Source organism: Elephantulus edwardii, unplaced genomic scaffold (genome assembly GCF_000299155.1).
Source record: "Elephantulus edwardii isolate Elephantulus edwardi_28Jun2011 unplaced genomic scaffold, EleEdw1.0 scaffold00124, whole genome shotgun sequence".
NCBI lineage: Eukaryota > Metazoa > Chordata > Mammalia > Macroscelidea > Macroscelididae > Elephantulus > Elephantulus edwardii.
The window spans coordinates 6580664-6591798 of NW_006399874.1; the positions used below are offsets into that span (position 1 = coordinate 6580664).

At 41.8% G+C, this 11135-nt stretch overlaps 1 protein-coding gene across 1 annotated transcript in view; it reads left to right on the forward strand.

Moving 5' to 3' along the window:
- The first annotated feature begins 488 nt into the window (after nucleotides 1–488).
- BAG2 (BCL2-associated athanogene 2) overlaps nucleotides 489–11135 on the forward strand; it is a 14952-nt gene continuing 4305 nt past the window's right edge. The window contains exon 1 of the mRNA XM_006893146.1: nucleotides 489–809. Coding sequence (XP_006893208.1) covers nucleotides 697–809 — 113 coding nt within the window. The 5' untranslated portion in view covers nucleotides 489–696. The remainder of the gene's footprint in view (nucleotides 810–11135) is intronic.

Below are 11135 nucleotides of genomic sequence, written 5' to 3' on the forward strand. Positions count from 1 at the left end.
TAGGTAAGGGGTTGTTTGCCAAACCAAACTGGCAGTTGGGATCCACCAGCTGCTGGACTTAAGGGCAGCCTATGAAAACCTGCTCCAGGGTCAGCTATGAGGTGACTGCCTAGGACCTGTACATACTGCTCGCCAGGAGTACCTCTCTTCTCTCCATATAAAGTTATCTTTACTATTTTGTTCTTGTTGGGAGTTTGAAGAAACTAAAAGAAGCCATTATTTCAGGCCACCTTTGGAATACTTTCACTTGTGGGTGTTGGTTACATTTACACTTCACTCGGCAGGGGAATCCCTTCCAGCGTGCTCCGGAAGGTTGGAGATCATGCGGGTTTTTGGGAGCAGGAATACCAGCTGATGGCGTTAGGTCCAGGTCCTGTGCGCGGCGCTCCGGAGCCTCGGAACCCACCCGCCTCTGCACTTCTGGTCCCCGCGCCCTGTCTGACCACAACAGAGTGCCGAGGGTCAGCAACTCCCTTCCCACTTCCGCTGCCGCCGCAGCCCCCTCGCAGGCGGCAGCCCCCAGCCCCGCGGGCGGGCGGCGCGCCTGGCCTTCTTTGGCCACGCGGCAGCAGCAGTGCCGAGGCGTCAGAGGGAGGCGGGCGCCCCGCGCGGTGACGGCGACGCCTGCGGGAGCTCCACTCACCGCTGTCGCCTGAGAGCCTGGTGACCTTTTGGCCGCCCGCCGCGGAGGCTCAGATGGCTCAGGCGAAGATAAACGCGAAAGCCAACGAAGGGCGCTTCTGCCGCTCCTCCTCCATGGCGGACCGCTCCAGCCGCCTGCTGGAGAGCCTCGACCAACTGGAGCTCAGGTGAGCGCGGCCGGCGGCGCGGGGCTGCGGGCGGAGGGCGGCGTGGGCGCCTTGCTCGCCTTGCTCGCCGCGCTGGCGGTTCCCCGCGGAGGCCGAGCAGAGCTGCCACCGGGCCTGTCCCGCCATCCCGCCGACCCCGGGCTGCGGTGCAGCGAGAGCGGGGCGTGTCTGGCATTGGTTTTGGATGGCATTGGTGCGATTATGTTGCTTGGTGCTTTTTCCTCTTGTCCGGCTCGTTTAATTAAAGCTAGACCTGTGAGCATGTGGCTATAGTCTCATTCACATTATATGGGCATTTGAGAGAGGAGGGAACGAAGAAGGTGAAAGTTAGGATGGCATTGAGATTAGGGTCTGTGGCATGCCAGGTCTACAGAGCTTCCAGAACCTTCTCTCTGCCTGGGTGTGATCTTCCCAAATATTTTTAACGAACACATTTCTCATTACACATATTAAAAGGAGGCAGTTGTCCTTGTGAAATGATCAATTTTCTTGCTCCCAGTCGTTTCTTAGAGAGAAACCCAGGAATCCACCCAATAGCAAGGATTGGAGAATAGTGGAGCAAATGCTGAGCTATGGAGTATGTAGTGATTGAATATTCTGGGAAATAAAGACACTGCCATTTCCCTTTCTCTGGTAATCCTGCATATTGTGTTTTTAGTCATTCCGTAATTCTTCAACTATTTATTGTGTAGTTCCTTACCTAGCAAGTCACCCTGTTGACACGACACCTTGAAGGTGCTAGTTACTGGCTTGAAAGCATGAAAACATAGGTTTCCCTTTTACACCAGGTAAAGATTGCATTAACTGATTACCAGTAATAGACTTGTACAGAATTTTGAAATAACTTGTCATAAATTTTAGGAATACTTTTTTAAACAGTATATGACAACTTAGTGTTTCCAAGAAGCCTTTTGTGCACCAGTTTGTGAACTTAAATGAAAATTTAGTGTGAAAAACAATGTATATGAGCTTTGTAAGTAAAACCAGTATGAAATAAAAATTTTACTTAAAAAATTTTAACTAAGGCAAATATTCTTAAATTGGCACATATGAACCCCCTAAAATTGAATGTAGAATTTAATTTCATAGCTTTTCCCAGGTTCGCAAATGTATATGTGATCCATAGAGTGCTGCATGTATGTGTTTATCTCCCAGTTGATACAGTAAACAGGAAGAGATTGTATGTTTGCCAAGAAATTAATTAATAGCTACAGTATTCTCTTAATACTTGAGGCACTTATTACTCTGCCCTTCCCAACCCTACCCTCTCTGAGAAGTTGGAAAATAAGTAGTCATCCACTTACGATTTTATGAAGGATAATGGAGAAAAATCTGAGCCCAGCTCCAGGTTTGGGAGGTCTGCTCGGAATGAAACATGGAACAAGAGAAATAATGCTTCTCTGTGAGTTCCGCAAAAGCAGAAAACCTTAACTGTTCACACAGAGAAAGTGAAGCAAAACTAGAGATCAGTGACTTCAACTACTTTCCAAGTCTACAAAATAACATACAGCAGCAGCAGTTTGAAAAATATACACATTGCTCCCCGTGACCTTTAGAAGTTTGAGAGCACATTTTCTAATTTTTTAGAGGAGTCTCTCTCCTCAATTGAAAAAGAAAGATTTTTTTCCCCCTCAAGGAATGGTGAGGGCGTGGCAGGCCCCTCTTTCAAGCTGAGTCATTGTCCTCAGACCTGTGCCTCACATGGGGTAGGTAGATAAGTAGGCAAGTGTTTCTGTTTTAAAAGAAAGCCTCTAGTTTTGAGTACTATGTGGTGAAATGGATAATGTAAAGTGTACTGACTCATGACAGCACATTGCAGCTTGCTTAACTAACCCTTGAACAAGGGAGGAAGAACAATTGATTAATTTATGTCTACTTGTTTATTTCAAGAATTTTTCTAATGGTTCTAGACTCTAGCTTTACTTCTTACTTTAAAATAATGAAAACTTAGGAAATGTTTCTAAAGGTAAGAAAATATAGAAGAAAATGCTAATGTCAGTTCTATGAAATTGTTTTTGGAATCACAAGACCAATGTCACAGAACTCTACACTATTAAAAACTTCAATCAGGCCTACCAAGATAACTTTTTAAAAGAAGTCAATATAAAATACAATTTTTGTTGTTGTTGTTGTTGTTATGTGCCGTTGAGTCGCCTGTGACTCATAGCAACCCTATGTACAACAGCCCTAAACTCCGCTCTGTCCTGTGCCAATCGCACTGTCTCTGACACTCCCATCCCAATTATCCCAGTCACTGAATCAATCCACTTCATAGAGGGCCTTCCTCTCCTGCGCCGTCCCTCCACCCTCCCAAGCATGATGTCCCTCTCTAAGGACCGGTCTCTCCTCACAACATGTCCAAAGTAAGTTAGACGGAGCCTCAGAATCCTTGCCTCCAAGGAGCCACCCGGTTTAACCCTCTCCAGGACAAATCTGTTTGTTTTCCTAGCAGTCCATGGTATTCTCAATACTCTTCTCCAGCACCACAGCTCAAAGGCATCAATTCTCCTATCCTCCTTGGTCATTGTCCAACTCTCTGATGCATAACAGGTGATTGCGAAGACCATGGCCTGTATCAGACGCACCTTAGTCTCCAGAGAGACACCACTGCTCTTCAGCACTTTAATTTTATACCAAATAGGATTAATACAGTATTAGCTGGAGGAAAATGGTACAGTTTGTACTTAGAAGCCAATGGGCCTATAGGTTATGGAAGAAATTGATAAGAAACTGAAACCCTGCTTTTGCCAAATGCTTTTATGACTTTAATTATCAGCCAAGGTATTTGATGTTTAAGATACATTCAGATATATGGCAGTATTATTCACATTGTTGAAGAAGTCATTTGATTTCTAATTCTTTATAATGGCATTATTGTGTACCATTGAGTCAGAATCCACCCATAGTTGACCCTCCAGTGAGTTTCACACGGGAGGAGATTGCCCATCTTTCTACTATGGAACAACTGGTGGATTGGAACAGTGTACCTTTGGGTTGGCAGGGTATCTTCTTACCACTAAGCCACCAAATCCTTTCCCTTTTGACTCAGTTTCCAGTAATTGTTGCCTCCTAAATAAATTACTTTTTCCTCCTCATTTTCACAAATAGAGTAAACATATTTCATTTAGTATTAGCTTAAGATACCTATATTGATTCTTTATTGAAAAATTTTTGTTATTAACATTAGCAATTATTAAGAAGAAATAACTACACTAACATTTATTCCTTTGATGAGCACTGGCTGTATGTGAGGCCCCATGCTGTTACTGTGGGGTTGACACCCTGGCTTCTAAAGAATTAGACCAGATGGGAGAGGCTAAAGGGTTGATGTCTGAGCCACAGATGTAGCAACAGTGCACAGCAATTTTAATGGCTCTTAAGTCATTTTTAGTGTATAGCAAGCATGGAGACCCTTAAGAGAGCTATTGTTTGTCTTAATCAAAATAGACCCAGCATGGGCCAAGTCCTTGTTAGAACATGTGGACTGAACTGGATGTCCAGCTTGGCAAGAGGAATGGTGAGACAGGAGCAAAGGTGAATGTAGATGTCGTTTTCTTAGCAAAGATACATTCCAGAGAGAGAGGAACGGGTCTCCCTCTGATGAAAAGAAAGTAATGGAGGGGACATCGTGCCACCGGAGTAGAAATATATATTGATGTGGTGGGCTCATTTCCTCATTTGGGTTTGCTCTGGAGCTTGAGTCAGAGCCAATGTGATAATGTTGTGGGAAGTTCAAAACTTGGTGAGTGGTTCCCACTCTGTTGTTCCTGACCTCACTGGCTGTATGATGTTGCTTTGGGGACAGTGTTTACTGTGCACATCAGGGCTGTGGGGCACTGGGGTTCTTTTAAGGCAATGTCACCTGTTCCTTGGTTTCCATGACTATTGTCCTCTTGCCAAAGGAACATGAGTTCTGTCTGATTTTAGCTATTTTCTTTGACCTTTGCTTTTAACATGGCTTTTTGATGTCTTTATCTCATTAGCATAGATCCTAACATTCTCTCCACCCAGGCTTGCCCCATTTTGCCTCATAGACGCAATTTTGACCCTAAAAATGGCTTTGTGAAAATACTTTGTCCATTCTACAGATGAGGAATTAGATCTAGGCAGTTAAATATTTGAGCAGTGGGCTCCAAATCTCAATCGCAGAAGCCCAGCTCCTCACTTTTAAAAACATTGTCTAAATTTTCTTTATATAAAATGTAATATTTAAAAAGATAAGACTATATTGATTAATGTGAATTAACTGAAAAGCTATTCAATTGCTCATTAATTCACTATTCCAGGCATTAGGGTGGTTCTGAGTGGCTTCTAGAAAGCTCTGGCTAGGGAGTGGGTTTTGGAGAATAACAAAACTGACTATACACAGATATTCCCAAACTGATCACATCTTGGCCCTTTCCCCTTCCTCTCTCTTATGACTGTCATTGTAGTCATTTGCAATAACTTAAACAGCCAGAAATGAAAGGCTATTCATCTGGTTTTAAGTCTCTGTTTTCTGGATAGGATGTCACAATGTCCCAGCAATCACAGTACAAGTTGTGTTAGACTCCTAATACAACAACTCAAGCCCTGAACAGGACTCACAGGGATCCCATGAACAAGGATCAGAATCTTGTTCTATCCTTTGCCATTCTCAGCATCTGTCCCAATACAAGTTGTTGTTATGTGCTATAGAGTCAGAACCGATCCACAGCTGACCCTCCCTCAGGAGGCAGTAAATCGCATGAGAAGAGATTGCTCTTCTATCTCCCGTGGAGTAACTGATGGATTCAAACTGTGGACCTTCAGAGTGACATCAAAGCTCTTTAAGACTAGGCCACCAGAGCTCACTTCCCAACACAAGAGAGCATCATAATGAATATTGTATGAATGCCTGTCATTTAGAAGAGCACTATTCATATCCATTGTCAGTTGAACTTCACAGAGCCCTCTGAGCTAGGAGGGGGGCACACATTATCCCTTTATGAAATGAGGAAGCTGAAGCCCAGAGGGGTTACTTGTCTCCCCCAAGGCCATACTACTAATGAGCAGCTCCTCATAATAAACATCAATTCTGTGTCAGTGTAATGTAGTTTGGTGATGATTAGGAAAACCCTTCAAAATCTCTCCTTGCCTAAAATGTAAGTATCATTACTATGTTGTTTTGATGCAGAATACTGACTAAGAAAAAGGATTAGGATTTTAAGAACCCGTTTTATAAGTAATTTCTTTTGAAAGAATTCATGATGTGAGTGTTTGCCATGCTCTCCTTTTTAGGAAAGCACAGTTCTTGTTATTAATAAGCCTGCATTCATGACACTACATACCTAAGAATGATTCTGAAGTTAATGCCTCCCAACACCACATCTAGGGACACTGTTCGTGCTAACAGACTTAAATGTGTGGCTTGATGCTGTCAGTCACTGGGTTCAATTCTACACTTAACCACCTCTGCCTTCCCATCCTTTTTTTAATAGGTGAGGAAATGGAGGCTGAAGTTAAGTCACTAAATCCCACAGTGAGTAAATTGAACAGTGGGACTGAGAAGCCACTGCAGTTTCTGCTCTTTACACCATTAGCTGTTGTCTCAGTAACAGCTACAGTCAGGATGAAGTTGTCCTAATGCATCTCCAGGTCTCTCAACAGTGTGTCCTTCTGATAACTTGACTGCAGAGATTTGTGCAGTGGCCAAGACCTGAGGGCCAGCTGAACACGAGTGTGCTCCAGTTGTGTCCCCTTATCATGATTCTCAGGAGAATTTCTTTTTCTGTTTTTCCCCTCCACAAACCTGCCTAGTTGTAACGTCGTGCACCGTTTTCCAGGGGCGCAGACCAGGCAAGCCTCACAAAGATGTGAGGCTGTTTCCCAATTTGGACATGTAGCTGCCTCCAGAATCTGTTAGTAAAAACCAGACTGCCCCTCTCTGCCAAGAGGAGTGGTGTCAGATGAGTGCAGTTGAAATTTGCTCGTACACAATACGTGCACAATATTAGTCCCGGCACTGTAATACATCTGTGCTGTTTTAGCTGTCAGCAAACAATGTGTCATCATTGGAGAGCAGTAATTCGCCACTGGCCCCTAGGGAACATTTGATAATACCTACAGACATCTTGGTTGCCATAGCTTGGTGGGCTGGGGAATGAGACCACCATTAAGGGTTGCTAAATGTAAAGCACAGGACAGGGTCCTCAAGAAAGAATTATCGGGCCCAAAATGTGAGTAGTATCAAGGTTGAAAAATTGTGGTATAAAAAGAGTCAAATGAGGAAGTGAAAATATTTATTAAGATGGTGAGGATTGGCAGTACTCTTCCAAAAGTCCGTTGGGATTCACCTGCAGCCTAAAACTTAAAACATGTTATTGTTGTTCTCATAGCTGATCTTACAGCAGGTTTTTAGAAGCAGTAAATTGCATGTGAGAAGATTGTCCATCTTTTTCCTCAGAGAAGCTGGTGACTTTGAATGTCCAACCTTTGGGTTGGCAGTGCAACTCCTTAACCACTAATCCATAAGACACATGAGTTCATCCTCAACCATCACTAAATACACTGAATAGTCCCTTAGAGAGTAGAAGTGTCAAGTACTTGACCACAAATGAAAAGGTGGAGGATGTTAGAGACAAGCCTGGCACTCTGTTCTCAGGAGTTCCCTGCCCAGTGGAGCAGTTCTCCTTTGCACAAATACAATGACCTGAAGTCAGAATTAACTAGACAGCAGGTAACAAGAGCACACCAAACCTCAAGGTGCTGTGAACTAGAGCCAGAAATCACAAGAGAACCAGGCAAAACTCAAACGCTGGACTTCGTAAATGTAGAATATAAGTAAATGTAATAGTTTTAAAGACTGGTTCATTGAGCAACTGAGTAAAAAAGCAGTATAGTTTTTGATAAGGTAGATCAGATGAGTCAAGCCACAAAATGAAAAATACAACTAGATGAAAAAATAGAGGAGAAAAAAAATATAGGCACAGCTGAGGAGAGATCTATGAACTAGAAAGTAGAACCTGCAGTTGTTGTTGCTGGTAAGTGCTGTGGATGTGAATGTAGCTCCTAGAATCTCCCCAAAATACAGCAGAAAGAAGGGAGATCTGGTGGCCTAATGGATAGGGAGTTGAGCAGCCAACCCAGTGATGGGTGGTTCAAAGTCACCAGCCACTTTGAGTGAGAAAGATGAAGTTTCTTTCCATACAGTTTACAGTCTCTGAAAACCCCCTGGAGGGTCAGCTGTGAATCAGTTCTGACTTCACAGCAATGAGAAAGTGACCGACAGCAGAAAAAATTAGGAATGGCAGAAACAGAAGAGGCATGAAGGATAATGCAAGATGCTCTGTCCAGAGTTGCAGAAGAAAAATAATAGAATGGGGAAAGGCAAAGTAGTCCAAGAGATAAATGGTTGAGCATTTCCTAGAACTAATGGGAAAAATAGACCCAAAATTATATTAATTTAAAGATAGCAGTGGTCAATAAGCAGCACAAATATTGCATAAACTTAGTAGAGATCTAGGTTCAGTTTTTAGAAGAAAAATTATGATGTAGGAGGGAAGGAGAAGAAGATACTTCATTATGTTAATGAAATAATTTGGAAAAATGATAGAATGGTTGAACAATTTAAAGAATGTAATCAGTATCACTAAATCATTCATGTAGAAATTGAACTGGTACATGGTTTATTGTATATATTTTTAATGCATTTATAAAAATATGTACTCCATAAACTAGACAGTCAGATGTACAGTACTGAAGGATGACGCATTGACTTCCTCACTGGAGAGGAAGAATGAAATTGTTAAGAAGATAGCAACTTCCAGAGGAATTAGGTTTTGGAAAAGGATCACCCAGCAGATAAGTCCCAGGGGATAAGAATGTTCTAAGAAGAGGAAAAAGCAAATACAAAGGTCCCTAAAGCCAAAAATTCCCTGGAATATATAGTCCAAAGACAGGCATATTACTTTCACATGACCTGAAAAAAGTGTACATTAAAAGAAGTTTCTATTTTCAGAGGGAATATGCCCTGGGTAATAAACAGGTCTTGTAGGGGGAATGTCCTACAATTGAAATATTTTCTTTTTCTCTGTTTGGTTTCATTAACAACAAAAAAAATTTTTTACATATATAATGATAGATTTCTTTTCTCTAGAATGCCTTCTTTAATCAATTTACTGATTAATAGTCTCAAAAGTTTACTGTGTGACTTACTGATGTCTTTTTTTTAAGTTCAGTTCTCTTTACATATTACATTTTAGTATAAACTCAAGGGTTGAAAGATTAATCGCTTCTTTCAGCATCGTCTCATTTGGCTCATTAGTGTCATTAAATCATTAAATATTGCCGTATTGTAAATATTTCATATTTGTATTAACTCAGTCTCTTTCATATGCACTGGGCACTGGTTTATCTTGAGAGTTTTCTAATAGAAGATGTGTGAGTATGTAATTAATGGTGTTAGAAGATGGCCTGATAGTGTATGATTACTGTTTTATACAATAATGTTTTTCAGACACAGTTGTTAACATAGATTCTTACTAGCCCCTTGCTTATCGGCTCTTATAAACAAAGTTAGTTAGATACATATTATTTTGAAGAACGAAGAGACACTGATTTTACAGTGTGTCAGTGCTATTTTAGAGGAAAACAGGTGGGTGACTGCTGGGGAGAAAGGCCTCTGTGTGGTTGGGGGGAGGCGATGGGGATCTTTGGAACAGATGACATGTTCTCAAGACTGAAGTTCGTCCTTCTGTGCCCACTTAAGGCAGCCGTCAGGATTAGAGCTTCCAAGAGCTCATGTTTCCAGGACCATCCAAACACTGGGATAAGTCTGGCATACTCTCATTTTGCCAAAGTTGGCAACTTGTCATTACTGCAATCATAACTTGAAATTGCCCTGGAAATAAGAATATTTTAAACTCATATATATTTTTAATGTAATTTTTTTGCTTCTTTCTCTCACAATTCCACAACATTGTTTTTTAGTGCATGTGTAAGTCTCATAGACTGGGCAAGGGATATAATGCTGCTTCTATTACTCGATCATAGGGAACTCTGGTGCCCTAGTGGTAAGGACCTGTGCTGCTAACCCTGCAGCTTGTGGTTTGAATCCACCAGCTGCTCTGTGGAAGAAAGATGGCAGTCTCCTCCTGTGTGACTCTGAAAACTCGCTAGAGGGTCGGCTTTGAGTCAGTTCCAGAGTGATGGTACATAACAACAACAAAGCTTGATAATAGCATTGTATCAAAACCATATGGGGGCACTCTCTTTAGATTTTGGAAAAGACAAAGATGCCTCCCACCATCACTGCATTTTAACACAGTGCCAAGTACCTTAGTCTGTGTTTTAAAGACAAAAGTAATAGAACTGCGGAGGAGGGTAAGGAGATAAAAACAATCATTGTTTGTAGATGGTATCACAAGCCTAGAAGAACCATTAGAATCAACAGATAATTCCTTAAAATGAGTACATATAAATTGGGGTTGTTGCCATTTGTGAAAACAGCATTTCTCTTAGCAACAGTAATCAACTGTTGTTGTTAGGTGCTGTTGAACTGACTACAACTCATAGTTACCCTATGCACAATGGAACTGAACCCTGATGTACTCGAGCCCATAAAAATATATATTACTGACAACAGCAAAATCTATGAAAGCAGAACATTTTAGATTCCACAAGACCATTATATAAAAGGCTTGCAAGCTTCTAATAAAGAAGATAGAAAAAAACCTGCATAAAGAAGCATGTCCTTGGGACCCTTACGCACTTTTGGTGGAAGTGTAAATGGCGCAACTACTGTGGAAAGCAGTGTGCGCTTTCTCAAAAAGTTGCCAATAGAGATACCATTTGACCCAGCAATTCCACTACTGGGAATATACCCTAAAGAGATCATAATTGACATCCAAGCAGATATATGCACACCCATATTTACTGCAGCTTTGTTCACAATAGCAAGGAGTTGGAAACAACCTAAGTGCCCATCAACAAACGAATGGATAGAGAAGCTGTGGCATATTCACACAAGGAATACTATGCTGCATTGAAAAACAAGGAACTCATGCAGTATTATTCAAAATGGGTGACCGTGGAGGACATGATGCTGAGTGAAATATCTCGGTCACACAGAGACAAATAGTGCATAGTGCCACTGCTGTAGAATGGGACTGACATCGGGGTTAGGATAAAAATGAGAAAAACTGGGTGAATTATGTATACTGCATTGAAACTGATGAGGGAGAGAACAGTTTAAAAGCAATATATTTTAGGGCACTGTGATTATCATAAGAGTCCGGAATGAAGGTAGCAGAGTGGAGTATACTTGGGGTGGGGGAAGGGGCGTGCAGGGGGATTGTGTACCAATGA